This window comes from Diplotaxodon limnothrissa, linkage group LG7 (genome assembly GCF_057381915.1).
Source record: "Diplotaxodon limnothrissa isolate DT_005_m linkage group LG7, D_limnothrissa_male_GT1.1, whole genome shotgun sequence".
NCBI lineage: Eukaryota > Metazoa > Chordata > Actinopteri > Cichliformes > Cichlidae > Diplotaxodon > Diplotaxodon limnothrissa.
The window spans coordinates 57,992,715-58,011,289 of record NC_140602.1 but is presented as its reverse complement, the minus strand read 5'-3'; the positions used below and the strand labels follow the sequence as shown (position 1 = coordinate 58,011,289).

Sequence of the window (18,575 nt, the reverse complement as noted above, 5' to 3'; positions counted from 1 at the left end):
CAACCTATCCAGAGTGTTGATGAGGTGATGAGAGCTCACAAGCCCAGAATCCCAGTTGGTCACAACCAACAGCAAAGACCAGGAAGCTGAGAACAACAGCGTACTGTGTGAGAAACATGCAGGAAAGTCTGCACCAGCGTCCATAGCCCCCACGTTGATCCAGAAAAAGTCAAGCAGCATGTATGTATGGAAGAATCCTAGATGAATGCAGCATGAAGTCAATTTGAAGTAACTGAACATGTTTCTGCAGATTCACCTGTATTAGTGTTGCTTAGCATAACTTTGCAACAGTTTGTGTCATCCTCAAGGCTAAAACCTTTATGGTTCCAGCATGTGATGTCCATGTGATATTTTAATTTCCAGCTGACAATTAAGTAACCATTTATGCAGGCACTGCACTATTCTTGTGAACAAGTGTCAGCACCAAGACAAAACCTCTACATCAACATTAGTATACGATTAAACGTCCAAACAGGAAACAAAACAAACTTTAACTTTTAAAGCAGCTTCCCCTTTTTGCTTCTTACTTGGCCAACTCAAGTTTATCACACTTTTCAGTGCTTAAATTTCACCAAGCATATCAATTTGGACTATCAGTATAATTTTAGATTAATATTTCTCGCTAAAAAAAAAAAAAAAAAGACAGACAATGACTTAATGAGGCATTTATCAGCCATTTATTGTTAATTAAGGAAGTTAACATGGTTAACTGCATTGAAAGTCATACAATAAACCTTTAAGCGTTGTGAGAGGTTCCTCCCCATGCCAGAGGAGGAAAGCTGCAGGAATATACATACAGTATATTTTATTGGCAAGTAGATATGTTTAAGTACATTCTCCTCTACCTGGAACTCATGTACAATTTAAAAAATAGATTTTGTTTGCATTGCGATCACCTTTTTTTTTTTTTTTTTTTTTTTTTGTTCAGGATGTTAAGGATGAAAGTATTCACATTTAAGTGTTATGGGTTCTTGAACGGCGGTGGAACTAAAGAGCACTGTTAAGTTGGTTTGTTTCTTTTTAATAGCTATCACATACACAGACTCGCCTTCTATGCGTATGCCTATGTATCTAAATTGCTTACATGATAAATGGAAAGCAGTTTTATCATCTCAGGGAGAAAAAACAAAAACAAAAAAAACAAAGCCAAGAATGTAACTTAGAACAAGTATGGCCGTCAGCAGCCACAATGTCACAGCGCACGCGCACACACACACACACACACACCACAAAAACACTGTAAGCACACATTCCACAAAACATTAGGCAGGTACAAAGTCAACCATTCAACGATAAAAACTGCATACAGTACACCACACTACAGAAGATCTCAGTCAGATGATGGCGTTTACACGGGAGATGTTCCAAAGAACACTTGCTGTGGAGCAGCCACATATTTGCAGAGTCCTCCAATGAGAGGAAGCAGCTCCCGGAAACACTGATGTCATGATTTTTTTTTTTTTTTTTTTTTTTTTTTTTTTTTTTAAATCACAGAAAGAAGCTGTTCAGTCCAAAATCAGTGGTTACGGAGAACTATTCACAAGGCAAGCTGCTTCTTCCTTTTTCTCAAAAGGAGAGATTCTGAGTCAGCACTGTTACAGCAAGTTCAATCGCAAAACTGCAGTTTCTCAAGGCGTAGTGATGGTAAGCAAATGTGCAGAAACTGACAATGCTTGACAAAATACTGAGGCCACATGTTTGAAAAAAGTGACTATCCTAATATTGAAGCTGATCGTGAAGATAAAGAAACAGTGACATTTAAGAAAATACATTTTCAATTCTTACTGTTAGCTGATAAGATTCCACTCTCATATCTGCACTTTGAATATAAAGCTGGCTTAGCATAAGGCTAGTCTGTATAAGCACAGTCAAGAATCGCTTCCACCATACGCTTCCTCAAGGTGATGTTAGTCATCCTTCTAGCACTGCACTATAGATGGCAATTTCAATCAGTCAGTCCACTGCCTTAGTCCAGACTTAAATCATCTCAGTAACTAACAGATGAACAGCCATTAAATTTGGTGCTAATCTTGAATGCAAGGTACATTCAAGTTTCCCTGAGGATACTCATGTAGTGCCATTATGAGATCAAATTGGTGAATATCTACAAAAGTGATGACATCTTTAAAAACCCTTTTTTTATTTTGCATGCGATGCCAAATGGTAAATATTAGTAAGTTACATGATAACAATACAATTTTCATATACCCGGCTGGGCCTAAGGAGGACCTGATAGCTGCTCCATGCAGACTCTACAATAAACATCACAAGTTACGTAAAAGTGAACAAACCAAAAAGAATACGGGTCAATTTGAACCAGGTGTCTATTACTATTATCTGAGAATAAAGAGCACCCAGACATTAGCAGATATAGAAAAAGTAACACAAGTACTTTTCATAAGTCCAATGTGTAACTTAAAATCAGCATGGTTTTATGGATTTGATAGAACGAAAGTACGTTTCTTTACAGATAATTTAGAATAGTGATGTCATTAAACATGTATACAAATACTATTAATCCGAATATTTGTTTTATTGATTTACCTTTAAGTAGATTTAATATAGCCGTTCCCTCGTTTTCAGTCTCTAAGCAAAACTAAGCTAAACAAATAGCTACTAGCTATAGCTTCATAGTTTACAGATGTGAGAGTGGGATCCATCGTATTATCTGGAGTAAATGATTGTTTTTCTCCAAAATGTCAAAGTATTCCAATAAAACTGTTCACTTTGATTGACACACAAAAGAAAGACCAGAAAATACTCTCCTATAAAATGTGTGAATGTTTGTTTGTGTGTATAAGCTCCTGAATCCAACTGACCACAAACATAACAATTTATCTACTACCAAAACTGATGTGTGATTACTTCCTAGAACAAACTTTTAAACTTAAGTACATGTGGTGTTCAAAATAGGCAATGGTATATAAAGGCATTTATCTTTAACAAGAAAAGAATAATAAAAAAAAGGGAAAATGCACTTACAAAAAAAAGGGGAAAAAAAAAAAAAAAAAGAGACATCTTTTTGGCAGCCATCAGCATATGGCAATGCCTGCAAATGACATACAGAGACTCCCCTGAAGTCCTAATATGTCAACATCCTGACTTTGCAACATAAGTGCATAGCTTCAGGAAACTCCTCCCAAAAATCCAGATTCATAAATCCACCAGATGAATCAAGGCTTAACTGAAACTAATGCTGCCAATTCAAAGTGCAGCATTAAGGACATTCGGCTTGAGCTCTGGAATGATTAACCAACACTGTTAATCCTAATGAAAGCGTACTAAACTCGTGAACTAGGAGACAAAGAAGTTAATTACACTCCCAAGAACCTGAATTTTTGTTTCTCTTTGAGGTGTTTTTGCCACAGAAAAATTAATTTGTGTAGTTACAAATCAACAGTAAAAACCACTGGAAGTTTTTCCCCCACTTTTGTTGAGCCCAAAGACTGTATAACTAGGTGCAAAATGTGAATAAAATTATGTGTGGGTTTGGCACAGGCCTTTTTCAGTAAACTCTTCACTTCCATCTACAAACGATCAATTTCACTTTCCTTTGGTTAATTAAAAAAAAAAAAAAAAAAAAAAATTACACAGAAGAATGAGAGATGAGCAAAGATTAGTTAGGTTCTTTTCCCTCTGAGGAGGGTGCTCGCTGTTGGCAGCCCTTTTTGCAGTGAGATTTACAAAGCCTAAACCCAAACTGTGGTTTAGTAGTAGATTTAGCATGTTAGGCTTCTCAAAGGCTCTTCTGACGATCACAGTGGTTTAGAATTCAACTAGAGGGAAATTGTTCACTTAAGAATAAGCAAGAACAGGAGGGGAACCCCAGTTTCTGGTCTCCCTCGTATCGTGTGTGTGTGTGTGTGTGTGTGTGTGTGTGTGTGTGTTCTTGTTTTCTTTCCCCCATTGTTCCATATCATTATGGTCAAGTCTCAGGCTTCAAGGTGTGGCTGGCGAAAAAACTGTCAGGTATCAAGATCCTAAAAAGAAAAAAAACAAACAAACTTGATTTAATTTGATTGTCTGGATGCAATACTGGTCTGTGTTAGATAGGGGTGGGGTGGAGGGTGGGGGGTGGGGGGGGTGCAAGATGTTATTTATGCACTGAGGATTATTTACATGCATTGTGACAAACTGGCAATTTTCAGTTGTAGCATTTTCATATCAGCACAATCCTGAGGTGAAACATTGGATGGCACTGCTTAAACATTGCTTCTTTTCTCTAGTCAGATATATCAGTCAGTTAAACTAATTATTTGCATTTTAACTCTTAAATGACTGAAAGGGAACACTTAAACATTGAAAATGTACAACTTGTTATTGTTTCATAGGAAACGTGTAGGATCATTTATGCTTCAAGGAAATATTTATGTTTTGAACATTACATACTTTAATTCTATTGCAATTTTCCACTAATCACTGCATTGTAATCCCACTGACAAAAGTCACTTGAATGAATGATGAAAAAAATTTCTCCTACTGAAAACACTCCTTCCAGGTAAAGTGAATGAATTTTCTTACCTGGAATATTAAACCTGCATCAAGATTAAATTGTAATGTCGTAGTTTTGATGCAGTAGTGATTGGTTAACAGACTAGAACACGATTCAGAGATATCCTGAATTACATGTGGTTTAACAACTGAAAAAACAGAGCAACAGGGGACACCATGAACAAACCTACAGTTTTCAACAACATTTTGATAAAGCCTATAGCTCAGTTATCCAAAAGCCTTTATCTCTAGGACTGATCTCTGTGAGGACGAACAAGTTGTTAAGTTTTCAGAGGAAGGTGCAGGTTTCTAAAAATGGAATAAAGATCTTGTGGAATGTCTTTGTGCTTAAAATGATTTAAAAACATAGTTAAGAGCATTAGAACAATTAGGTACAGATAACAGAAACAGTGTAGGTATGAGAAAGATAAATGACCCCACTTAATAACTTGATTGCTTGACATTTAATGTACTAACAGTAGGTATGAAAAAATGCAGGAAAGAAAAGAAAAAAGGACTGGCACTTTTCATCTTCCAAATAAGGAAACAGATTACAAGTCTTTAGCAGAAATGGTCAGAGATGTTACATGGATATTTGAGGTGTGCTTACTTAATCACAATGTCAGCTCATGCATTAAGTGACAATAATAATAATAATAATAATAATAATAATTTAAAAAAATGTTTTCCATTATTATAATTTAAATTTCCCTTCAGTAAATTTAACCTTCTTCTCAGCTATATATAAACTACAAAAGATTAGAACACAATATTTAATTTTTTTTTTAGGTAATCTAAAAAGGTAAAAGTTAATCAAAGCTAGTTTTGTTGTTTTCTCCTTAATTAACAATAACTCTGTATTTAATGCTATAAAGACTGACCTTTATTGTTTTAACTACTGTAGACAACTGTCTTTTTCTAATTCCTTCTCTTTGACAAGCAGAACTGGTTGTATTTTTGTTTTTTAGATCAGCTTCCTCTCATTTAAAGCTATGACAGTTCTCTCCGTATGTTCTTCATGGATTTACCTGGAGCTGATAGAGCACTGGTATCAAAAGGTGAATCTCATCTGAAGCTCTTCTGTTGCTGCATCAGCCCCACATTTTCATATACCCTGGAGCTGTCCTCCCTCATCCTGACAACAAATACAAATCAACAAGAAACTGTCAATGCTTTCTTTACAAGGGTTTAAATGCCACAGGTCATTTAAGAGGCACTTACTCTGTGCAGGTGGGAGTAGGAATAGGAGTGCAAGGAGGCAGAGGGCTCTGCTCTCCTCCAGTCAGGTCAGACAAAGAGTACTTAATGTTTGTGTACTCACGTCCCTTAATCTTACTTTTCTGTGGAGGAGAAAGCAGATGAATGGTATAAGTGTGAGTAGAAGTGAGGTGAAAAATAAAAAACAAAGTGCTGCGTACCTGCTCTTCTTCTATGCGCCTCTGCAATGTTTCTATGTAGTGCTGTACAGCCATGTAGATGAATCTGTATTGTGCCTCAGTCTGCACCATCCCAGAACGCTGAGAACGAACCATCTGTATGGTCTTCGGCACATCAATGTCACAGTCCACTCCTGCACCAGGAAAAATAAATAAATAATTTAACAAATTTAATGCATTTTGCATAGTCAAAAATAGACTCCAGACTGCAGTCCAGATCTTGTCCCAAACACCATTCTTTATAGAGTTTATAAGTCAGGGAAACCAAATATGCACATTTTTGTTGATGACAATGTAATAGCGTAATCTTCAAACAGCTGGTCACTTTTTCAAGAGAACCTGGAAAAGCGCTTCGACGTATTTGAAAATATGAGACATAACAGTCCCCTTATCTCTCAAGGTATCAGCTGACCAGGCACTCATGACATCCAGGCATGAGTGCAGAAACATTTGGACTACATTCTCCAGAAATGATCAAATTATATATATTTTTAATGAAACAACTCGGCAAGCAAAAGGGGAGATACAAGTACTCTGTGGGATTGCATCAGGAAGGTTCATCTCGCATAAAACTCTGCTAATATCAAATATGAGGAGCTACCTGCTGTAGCAACCCTTTGTGACAAGGGAGCAACAAAGCTTAGATTATTTATTCTAAACATCAGTTGTCTCTTATAAGTTTTTGAAGTCTAGTAGAATTTTAAAAACAAAACAAAAAACATGTAATCTGTGTGTGTTTTTTCTTGGATAAGCAGAGAGTTATGTAGACGTGTATAAGACATCATCCTCACACGTCTAGACTGCTGAGTGTTCGTTTCAAGTACTGGCAAGAAACTGGCAAGTATGCAAGCACAAACTGTGTAGTTGCTATTAAGAAGCAACCAATGAAAGAACTGGCCCTAGGCCAAAGTAAGTTTTGACTAGATCAGTGTTAGCCCTAGCCCCTGACTGTGACAGAGGTTAAGGTTGACAGATAAAATAAATTCATGATACAGTGCAGGACAGGTACCATTAAATTAAATACAAAGTTATTTAATTATTTCACCAAATATATATCTGTCCTCACAATCACACTTAAAATGCTCAGACTCAGAGCAGACATTAATATGTATGCAGCCTGGAACAAAAATCAATTTTGGGAAAAAAAAAAAAAAAAAAAAAAGAAAAAGAAAGAAAAAGAAATGCATTTACAGACTAAGAAAATATGCAGAAGAAAATATGGAGAATTGTGAGCTTGGTGCTACAGTGGCCACAGAGTGCATGTGTACTCACCTTTTTCTCTGATCACATCTATTAGGATGTCAATCACTATAAAGGTTCCTGTCCGCCCAATCCCTGCACTGAAAAACAAGACTTTGAATAACCATATCTCTTTCATTATCAATGATAAAGTGTTCTGACTGTGGAATTTGAGGTACCTGCAATGTACCGTTATTGGCCCAGCATCCAATATGCTCTCCTGTTTAAGGTTGACCTCTTCTAAGAAGTCAAGTACACCACCTGGGTCAGTGGGGACTCCATGATCTGGCCAGGCCCTAAAGTGGTACTGCCAAACTGTACGTTCTGTGTTGCCCTGAAAAACAACAACAAAAAACAAAGAGTCCATAATCAAAGGGGTTCATGGGATTTGAACAGGTTTTAAATCTGTCATCTTTAGTAATTTTTGGCATTTATTGCAGTGAACTTCAATGATGGATAACAACTTTTTTTTTTTTTTTTTCAAAGAATCATCATGTTAGATTTGCACAGTATATTTTCATACAAACAAACAACTTACCTGTCCAACTTTGGAAAGTTTCAGTTCTCTTAAGATGTAGTCATGTGCAGACGTCTCTCTGACATTGCGAACACGCATAGCCCCATACTCCTTCAGCGCTGACACGTCTGGCCAGTATTTCACACACTTACTCTGTTGAAACACAATCACATAGTTACACATTACATATTCATCAGTAGTAGTAGTAGAACATTTGAAGTTCCTGTGAATGTCGATATTTTCTGTAAATATGTTAAACACATTTTAATTTTTTTAAAGGAAACATACATGCATACATACATGGAAATTTCACATACTAGAAGTTACTGCTAATATTAGCTAAGATAGCTAGTTATCAGGAAGTTGACTATTTTTGTTTTTTTACTTTTTCCACACTATATCCTTTACTTTGAACTTTTGTATAAAATTTTGAAGTTTTGTAGTTTTTCTTTTTGTATTTGTACATTTTTCTTATTGTGGTTCTAATTGTATTATACTCAACTTTTTGCATGGCATTCTATTCTGTTGTTCCCTTTGGTGCATCTTTATTTTATTTTGTTTACTGTGCTCTATATTCTAATTTTATATTTAACTTATTGAGTCGTCTTACTGTCAAGATATTTTCTCATGGGTTGTGTATGACATTTTGGCTGCTGTAAAAGGATTTTCCAACTTTTGGGATGGCATCTATCTTGTTTTATCTTAAACACGTCAATTTAGGAGAGTTGATAGTGTCTCACAGAAGTTCTTTACCTTTGTTTTTTGGGGGGGGGGGGGGGGGGGGGGGGGTTGTTTTGTTTTTTTTAAAGACACTGGGAACTTTTAAGTATATTTTCTAAACATGCAGGGTTAAAGTTGTGATCAGTGCATTTCAGCTTGAACCATGATAAACCTGTCATGCAGTTTTGGTGCTTTAACTTTAAAGGTAGTTTCAAACTGTTAACAAATTAATAAACATTACTAATTAACTTATTTTTATTTAATAAAATACTAACTCAAGCTTAATGACCTAACAGTTTAGAATTTGTTAACAATGGTGTTTATCCCTGACAATCAACCATATTGTCTGCTTAGATTAATTATTTTAAGAATTTGAGCAGCTTACCTTCCCTCTTTCTACCTCTTTGGTGGTCATGACGATGACTCTAGAGTCCTCCTGAAAAACCATCCTCCAGAAGTCACTGATGGTGTTATGTAGACAGCCCTGAGTGGCAATGTAGCTCTTCTTCACCTTGGTGCCTTGATTACACTTTGAGTCCAAATCCGGCTGCATAAACACACATAAGCATGACACAGTCAGCAACTGAGAAATACAGCAAACAAGAACACAAACTGACTGATCACACAGGCTGATGAATAGCGGCGTGAGTGAAAGTTGACATATGAAGCCATCTACATACTATCACATACATATGCAGTGTGTGCAATGTGTGTCCCAAAGATGACATGAGTTTACCATGACAGTGGATACTACCATGATGATATTGGCGTTGATATAGTCAGAGCCTGGCTCATCTGGGTCCCCGTCTTTCAGCACCACGCGTGTGTGGTCGACTGGAAATGGAAATAAAATCAGTAGTTAGTTGCCTCAAAAATCCCTTCAGGAGGTCCTTGAGCAGTTAAACTGGAGGGTTTTTATAGACAAAAATGAGTGATTTTCTTACAAGGCAGAATGTTCTTGTATCGGTTCTTGTTTTTGTTCTCTGGTCTCTGGCCCTCTTTGCGACTGTAGAGCAACTTGCACTCTTGTTGCTGTAAGGTCTGAATAGGAAAAAAAGAGGAGAGTCACATTTTAAAATGCCATTTCCAACCAAGATTTCTAAAATTTTTAATCACACTTTATCCAGAGATGGTTTTCTGGGGGAAATAACCCAGTAAATGAGCAGTTTCTGAAATACTCTGACATCAACAACCATGCCACATTATGTTAGGTGTCAAGTTATTTGTTAGCCTTAGCAGGCAAGCTGAAGTTAGCCGACACTAGGCATATTTGTTGAGTGAAGCCTTGCGAACACGAGATTTGGCCTTCAGGAGAAAATTATTGTCAACATTAACAGGAAATTCAATACATAGCAAGACTCAAACCCTTAACCTATCGCTCTTCTGGTTAATGTTAGTGAATACAACTATCGCTGATGCAGACAAATCACAAGAAATCGTATATAAACAAATACTATCTTGAGTAGAAAAGGTCAGCTAATTCCAAAGTCTGCCATTTTCAAATTACTTTATTAGCTTACATTACTGTATGTTGCCAGTACAGGCATAAGGTTGCAACTAACTGCAATTTTCTTGCTAACATTATTCCTCCTGAAATCATGTACGGTACGTAGAAAAGCTAATTCGCTAGCTTGCTAAATTATTTCACTGGCTACTGTGATCCATGACACTAATTTACAGTTAATGTCCAACACTATTAATTTTAGTCAGCTGTCAATTTTATAATTAGGGCTCCACGGTGATCCTTATCACAATTATTTGGTTAAATATTAAGATCACAATTACCTATGATTATTCATTGATTATAGTGACACCAAAAAAAATTTATCATGTAAACAGAACCCGGTTTTCACTAACTTCACCTAATTTATGGTTATAAATTTATCTTTGCAGACAAATAATGAAGTCTTTCACTTCATTCACTATAACTCCATGTCTATGCAAGTATGAGGCTTCACAATGGCATAAAAATGCTACAGAAGCTATGTCCATATTTTAAACTGTCTGCACATAAAATAGATATGCATGAAAGCATGAGCAACAGGAGGCAGTTCACTTCACATCCAGAATCAGAATCAGAAACTTTATTGTCATTGTCATGAGAACAACGAAATTAAGAATGGTCCCCGATCATTGCATCATCCCTAGCAATATCAAAATATAAATAAAACAATAAAATTCAATAAATAAAATAGATAGAATACTTAAAATACTAATAAGATATAACAGTAAAACATTCACATACATTCCCACACACATGCTTCAGACCGTGCATAGATTAACACAAGAGTGGCGTGATGGACATTTAATATGTAATAAAGTTATGACTATTTACTTTCATTTTTAAAGATGTCGATAATACAAAAGTACACGAATAATAAAAATTAACACAAACGTAGGACCACTCACCTCAAATTCTTCCCAGAATCCCTGTTTGACCTTGTCTGTTGCCTCCGCTAGTTTGCTAAGCTCCCTAACTCGACTCTCAATCTCTGCTGCGTTAATACGGGTAGTGTTCAGAGGCTGCAAAGACCAAGAGTCAGAAGAGAAACAAATCAGGAAATGTTTCCAATGTTTCTCTTCCTTTACAACTGAACAGATTCTGAGGCAGGTAATATAGGCACAAATGCTTGGGAACACATGGCTACAGGAGATGGGTCAAACCTGTTTAAGCTGAAGCACAGTGCCCAGAGTTTCAACCATAGGGTTCTTCTTGTAGTGCTCTACCAAGTCTGTGAGGGAGTCAAACTTCTCCCCTCCACCCACATCATACTTCAGGTCATGCTGAGCAAAAGGACACAGGTACATCAGCAATATAATTAAAAACAGACTAGCCTTATGTTACCAGAATCAAGATACAGATGTCTTTTGTATACAACCAATTCATATCTATGTATACAGTCCTCAAGACCTAGGTGAAATTTTACAAGGTATGTTAATTGACTGAATATCTTGTCTTAAAATACTGAGATGTTGTTGCTTTCAGTAATGTGCAAAAACTCTATATTATAGAAAATGAGTGACTGCAACACAACTTCTAGCTTATCCACCTTGGGTAGCAGCAGCTATACCACTGGGTATTATTAAAAAGTATTTTCTAAGAAAGCACTCTGCTTCTGAACTTGAAATTTTCATTACAAAAAAGAAAAAATCTAGGTAATCCATGTCATGATTTTGAAGAGGCAACTAAGTAATACTGAGTAATGCCACAACACCAGTCTGGCCTGTTAAGCAGCCAAAAGTTAAGAATAATTAAGGGCCAGGGCTAGCTGGTTAGCAAGGCTTTTTAAAAAAAAAAAAAAAAAAAGTCAACTAATAAATCTGCTACCCTTGGAAAGATGGAAAAGGATAAACTAAATTTCTAAATATACTTGGGTGGCTGCTGGTATACCTGCATGCTACATGATGCACAGAATTCAGACAAACTAAGAGGCAGAGTTTAGGTGTGGAAAACACACGGAGTGTGTACAAAATCTGGATCTTACCTGGCAGCGGATCATGACATGAGTGACTTTAGGTTTACTGTCACTGCTGTCTGTTTTGTCATCTCCAGTACGGACCGATAGAACAAAATCTCCCGGATGGCTCTGGCTCTCCCTCACCAGGAAACTGCCATTCTTGCCTTTCTCAGTGAGCAACTTCTCAGCCTCCCTGCCCGACAGGTGTCCGTGGAACCATCTGCAATGGGAAAATATGAAGGTAGTAGAATATATCACGTAACAGAGATGTGCTCTCATATTATGTAAACTGCAAGATCTGCCTTAGTTAACTTGAAGCAAGCACAGCTTATCAAAGATAAAAGACATAACATTAAAATCTGAAGCTTATAGTTCTTACTTACTGTTTAAGTGTGAATTGAACTGGCAACTATAGTGTTATCAAATAGTTTAAAAAATAAAAAATAAAAAATAAAAAAACAACACCTGTGTCCAAAATGGTCTTATGTAAATTTAATATACAAAATATACAAGGTGTTCAGAAATTATTGACAACTCATTTGGAGTTTGTTTTTTTTAGAACTTTTCTGCCACAAAAAATATTACATGAACATTAACACCACAGGCTGTGAGGCTCCTGAACTCTCTGCCCCCCTCTCACGGACAATAACCATATCCAACTTCTTAATAGCAATGAACTGGTCTGCATTGGTGCATCATATCTTTATTCTCTTCCCCCTCCTGCCCCCCCCCCCCCCTTTCTTAAATAGATAACTATCATATCTGATAGCATATCTCACAGTACAATAATATTGAATGGGTTGCATTGTTGTATTTTGTCATGTTTCTCAGGTCTTTGTCTGAATTTCTACGAACATTATTGCTAAGGATTGTCTTATTGCATTGGAGTCACACTGGGTTAAATATGTACACTTGGGTTTTAAGGGGTATTTATTATTTTCTTCTTTTTTTTGGGTTGTATGGAAGCCCCAAACGCAATTTCATTGTTCTTGACAATGACAATAAATAAATAAATAAATACTAAATACTAATTACCTCTCTGAGGTGGGATCTGCACAGTTGAGTGGATACTTCAGCTCAATAACATCACCGTTTTTCTCTTTCAGTTGTCCATGATGTTCCATGTAATACTGCACCAGCTCTGCAAGTGTGGCAAACTTCTCCCCGCCATAAAGGTCATAGTAATCTCCTGTGTTCTGGATCTTAATATGGGTGACTGCTCCATTTCGCCTGCAGAACAGCACAAACATTTATGTTACTATCACATGAAAGATCATCATCAGGTTACAAATGTAGGAACAACTGGCCTATGATCCATTTTTTACTCATATTTTGAGCTCAGATACAAGCTAAACAGCCAAAATATTATGTTACATATTATAAGTTATATTATAAGTCATAAAATTTGCAGAATTTTTCAGCGTGTTTTTCTCTAATTATTTTAGTTCTACCACCATGTTCTGTCCATTTTTGTACACACAAAACTGGTCTGTTTTTCACTCTTCACTGCCCTCTTCTGTCTTCAATTATATGACTGAATATTTTATTTTAAAAAATAGCTTTAATAATCAGTTTTGGGGAAAGGGTTAGGGAGGGTTAAAAAATAAAATAAAAATGAGCACCATTAGCTCCAGTTATGTGAAAAGAAAACATAACTGGAGCTAATGGTGAGTTATGCCACAACAAGCTGATGGAGGACTTCCATGACGCACTCAGCACCTTACTCATCACTCACTACTACTGCATTCAAATCATTACTAATTACTAAACTCTTAATCTTTCTCCCATATGTGTCTTTTGTTCCATTTCCCTCTGCACTCTTCTCTTTCCCCTCACTCACAAATGATCGTGGCAGGTGGATGTTTTCACCCTACAATATAAAATGCCATGAGGTAGGTGTTCTTGTGAATTGGCACTAGATAAATGAAATTGAATTCATTTAATTTAATTTGAATTAATTTAATTTTAAAAAATGTATAAACAGAAGATGATTACTTTGCAAAAAGTTGCAGACAGGATATAAACTGCCTCTTAGCTCTTGAATCACAGAAGTTACATTAAGCTGTAACTTGATAACAAACAGGATGAACCTACAAATGACAGTGTTGTGAGTGTCAGCTTTAAGAGGAGATGGCGTCATGAAAGTACAGAAAGCTATAGGCAATCAATCTGACCATGATTAATCCCCAAGATTAAGATGTTCACAGTATTTCTCACTTGTGAAAATTAGTTCTTTTGATCTGACAAAACAAGATTTTATGACATTTTTCAGATGAAGTAATTCATTGGATCTCAATCAATCAGGACATTAGGTGATAATGAAAACTACTCTATGGAGGTACTCTGTGCCTCCAGCTTTCGTCTTTCAAACAGAACACAAAATTTTATACTGTCACCAACTTTAGGAAACTGTTACAGGCACGACATTATATTAACTGAACTGAAACAACCCTTAGGTTTGTTTCTGTTCCAGCCCTTCTGATGCAGAGCGAGAAATGATACAAAATTAGCAAAGTGATAATCAGTTTAACACTGTGTAACATGTACCACTAACACCATAGGTATCATTTCTATTGGCATATGTTTTTTGGTGATACAAACCAGACTAACTGTTGAGTAATTATAGGTGACTGCCATCAACACAGAAAATAGAAAAAAGGAGAACTTGTGTCAGATATGCGGCTCAATAACTGTCAGTGACTTAGTTTAAAATAAATAAATAAATAAATAAAATTTTTTTAAAAAGGACAAGACACGCTGATTTAAACTAGCGTCCTTGTGGAAATGTCAGTTTCCACACGAGAAGCATGATTTGTTTTGTTTCCATAGGAAGTAAATATGGTGCAAGATGAGAGACCGTAGAGATGAAATATGTGGCTGTTTCAAAAATAACACTGGCTACATCAGCCAAACTGACTTAATGATACTTTATCTTGAAATAGAATTTATGACTTGACAGGCCTCAAGAGAAAAATACAAAGCTGTTTGGGTTTTTTGCATCAGCAAACACTGGTCTTGCCTTCTTCAGATAATACTGGATTTCTCACTATCGTCCAAAATTGTAAAGGAAAGACAACAATTTAATAGTCCAATTATGCTGCAAGGGACAGAACATAAAGAACTAATACAGACATATTGTATCATGTTATTACTTAAACAATTCCCTCTTCACACACCAAGCAAAGCTATTACTCTTTTCCAGTCATGTTTGTGTCCACCTGTTAAATATAAGTCTAATATTTACTCTCAGGCTTGCTCTGCACCAGCTCCTAAGTGAACCATCTGGCCATTAAGCTGCTAGATGTAGATGTGCTAGTTTCCAACTTTGACTGCTTGTTAGTTTAGTGCTGGGTACCTAATGTGCTGCAGGGGTTTATCTGTGCTTGTTCACTCAAAACACCTGCCTGCTGCTCCTGGAAACGAATGTGATGTGGGCAGAGCGTGGAAAACAGACAATTATACTGAATAGACTAAAACATCCTACAGAACTGAGGGATAATTCTCTGTGGATTTATCAAAACCTAATTCAAGTTCCACAGTCTTTTGACTAACTGTTACTGCTGAAATACTGATTAGTCCAATAGATTAGTCAAATAGAACCACGAATGTGGTTCTATTTGAAAGCAAAGTAGGTAGGACAATTTTGCTGTGAAACTACACTGTCCTACAAAAAGTGTGTCTTAAATCTTGCTTTATGCAGATCATAAAACAGAAGAATCCAGTAAATTATTTCACTCTTGCAAAATTTTAGTTTAAAAAAAAAAAAAAAAGAGAATAAAGAGAAAGAGATAATAAAAAGAGATAATATATGTAAAGTGAAAATTAAACGATTTGTTGCTCATTCAATCCATTTATATTTTCTCTTCCAGTCGAAGGGATAATGCTGTATAACTCCTGTCTTTTGAAAGTCCTTCAGCATCTGTGACCAAGCCACAAAAAAAAAAAAATAAAAAAAAATATTAGGAAAAACCTAAAGGCTGGCAATACTGAAATGTCCAACCATTCAAAATTTACTTTGATCACCTTAACAGAGCTCATAGTCTTTCTCAAGTTGATTTGTAAAAATTATTTATAAAGTGCAAAAGCACATTTTATTAAAACAGCAGAACAATCACAGTTCATCCATTGCTTCCTGTATTGTAATGGTTTTTAAAACTCTTAATGCACACCACAGGGATAGCCAAAATATCAAAGCAAACCTCTGTAAAGTTGACTCTGACAGTCAACTTTGTATGTTCCTTGTTTCCTTACTTGTTTCACAAGCAAGAATGTTTTGTTTTATTTTTATTTTAATCTAACTTGTAAAAGGGTAATGCAAAACAATTCTTCTGTTATAAAGTCAAAGAAAGGCATCCAGATCATTAAAAGGGAGGGAAAAAAAACAAAAAAAACAAAACAAAACATTGGATCAGCAGACAGATTATTCAATGTCCAAATGTTTGCTCCAGTAACACTGTTTAGTTTTCACAATCCCACAGTACACTAGGGATGCACCTCTGGAGTATGGTGCTTTGTACAAACATGTGTAACGTCACTTACCGTACTGAGAGCGTGAAGTCTCCTGGATTGCTTTTACTGGGTCTGGCTAAAAAGCTCCCGTCCACTCCACGAGTCAGCAGGAGGTTTTCAGCCTCCACACCTGTGATGTTGGGGTGAAACCACCTAAAAGAGGACAAGTAAACTAACAATTTAGACTTACTGTTAAGTACATGCATTTCATTTTTACTCATTATATAGTGCATTGTGTGAACTTTTTGCCAAAAATCCATACATTGCACAACAACAACATGACATAACTCAGAGTGGATGGTCAATTATAGTACTAAGAGGTGTTCAAAATTATGAATTAACTGCTTAAAACTTGATTATTTGCAATTTTCAATCCACTATTCAGAGACAGTATTATCAAAGTTCTTCTAAAAGCATGTAGTTTCATCTCCACTCACTTATCTGGGCATTTTGAAGTATCAATCAAGTTTAATTTTAATGCTCACCTGGACATGAAAGTTAAATCTGATTAAAACAGCTTAAATGTGTCAATGACTTACACATTAATGAGGATTTCAAAAGGCCACTGGGGAAGTTATACTCCAATCACCATCCTTGCTGTTAAAAATTTCTTGCCTAGATTTCAATAAAGGATTCCTTTGAGAGTCTTGTCTCTCTCTTATAATGTTTCTGGTATTATTGCACAGGATGCTTGCTGACAATGAGACTCATTTGGAACCAAGGGTAAAAAAGAGCCACACTGTCTCTGTCTTTCTTCACTTCCTCTCTATCCAACTCTGTATATTCCAGTAAAGACATTCAGAGGCTGACTGCGCTCTTTCTACAAGTTGCCACCCTGCACTCCCCCGAAAAGACTGCCTGCCTGTTTCACTCATGCGTCCATTGTGGTCATCTCCTGCCTCTGCCTCCCTGTGAATATTATTTTCATCTTTTGCCTCTCGTCTGTACAAGAAGTCTGTGTTCTGTGCACCATCTATGTGAAATATATTTATTCCACTCGCTAACGATGACTTTTTAACGCGTTACATTTATTACCTAAGGAATTTAATTTACTTAAAATGTTGAAACTGCTATGACTTCTTCCTACTCTGCACATATCTACAACGTCAAAGTACTTCATTTCCGTTATTCTGATGCACTCCTGCTGTTTTCCCGTTTTCTCGTTAAAATGACTCGTTAATTTTTGTACCAATATGGGGTGTCTTATGCTCAGTTATTTGTAAATACAGCTGGTTTGACTTGGACAGCAGCTCAAACCATAACAAATCAATCCAGCAAGATGCATCTGTTAACAGCAGCTGTAGCAGAGTTGGTTAACTTGAACTTTATCTATTAGTAACTACAGTTTGTGGACAGCTTAGCTTTGTATGTTCTGTACAAATGTTACAGCGCTGTTTACTTAACAAGTTGAGACTGCCTTAAGTTGCCGGTGTAACGCTAAATGAAGCAGCCCTACACCACCTATTTCTGTCTATGTCCAGAAACGTCGGAACTCTCATTGACTATCTACCGACATACCAAGATCCAAACAGCTGAGTTCACTTAAAGTTAGCAGACTCAGCTAGCATTATCAGCAGACATTGTTTTCCAGACAGCCCCCACTTACCTCCGAGATGTCATTTTTTTTCGTTCCTCACTTCCTCGCTGGCAGTTAGCAGTAGCTTTAATTAGCTGGCTAACGTTTCCCACCGTTAAAGCTTCAGTTACAGTATAAAGTGCTTCATTGGTTCACATCCGGTCAAAACGGGCACCTTAAATGTAGTTAAGCATCGACACCAATTTTTTTTATAGCGCCCGTTACAAAAAAAATGTCTCTAGGCCTCGGCCCCGGAGACTTCACAGCAAGTCGATTATTGGACGTCACCAAACCTGCGACAAAACAGAGGGTGTAATGGATTTTTTCACCCTGGGCGTCCGTTTCTCGTGGTCGCTTTAACCCGCTTAAATAAAAGCTACAGATCTCAGTCCGTCCGGTAAACGGCGTCAGATAAATTAAAGAGCCAGATCACTTTCACTCAGCGCATGCTCTTTAAAGGTTTTTTTTACGATACAGCGGCGAAAGCGGTAAACGACGAAGAACGTCTGCGAAGGCTTCTCGAACAGTTCGTTGACTGTCTGTACTCACGGCAAAGGGAGATAAATTACATTTCATATGTTATTTGTGACGTAATTAGATGCGCTACCATTTTAAAAATGATATTATTA

General features: G+C 36.6%; 1 protein-coding gene across 2 annotated transcripts; it reads right to left on the bottom strand.

Annotated features, from left to right (window-relative positions):
• Positions 1-892: 892 nt before the first annotated feature.
• On the bottom strand, positions 893-18,335 carry ptpn11a (protein tyrosine phosphatase non-receptor type 11a). Of its 2 annotated transcripts, none has more exons than XM_085360033.1 (16): positions 17,977-18,335; positions 16,401-16,523; positions 12,897-13,091; positions 11,889-12,081; positions 11,068-11,187; positions 10,813-10,926; positions 9,348-9,444; positions 9,140-9,237; positions 8,789-8,950; positions 7,705-7,836; positions 7,346-7,500; positions 7,200-7,267; positions 5,910-6,061; positions 5,713-5,831; positions 5,520-5,626; positions 893-3,980 (listed from the first exon to the last, which is right to left on the bottom strand). In XM_085360033.1, exons 1-15 carry the CDS (start codon positions 17,988-17,990, stop codon positions 5,557-5,559), a joined length of 1,812 nt encoding a protein of 603 aa, XP_085216159.1. In that variant the 5' UTR covers positions 17,991-18,335; the 3' UTR covers positions 893-3,980; positions 5,520-5,556. The 2 variants fall into 2 exon arrangements, with proteins under 2 accessions (XP_085216159.1, XP_085216160.1); XM_085360034.1 differs by having other exon boundaries at positions 9,158-9,237.
• Positions 18,336-18,575: the final 240 nt, after the last annotated feature.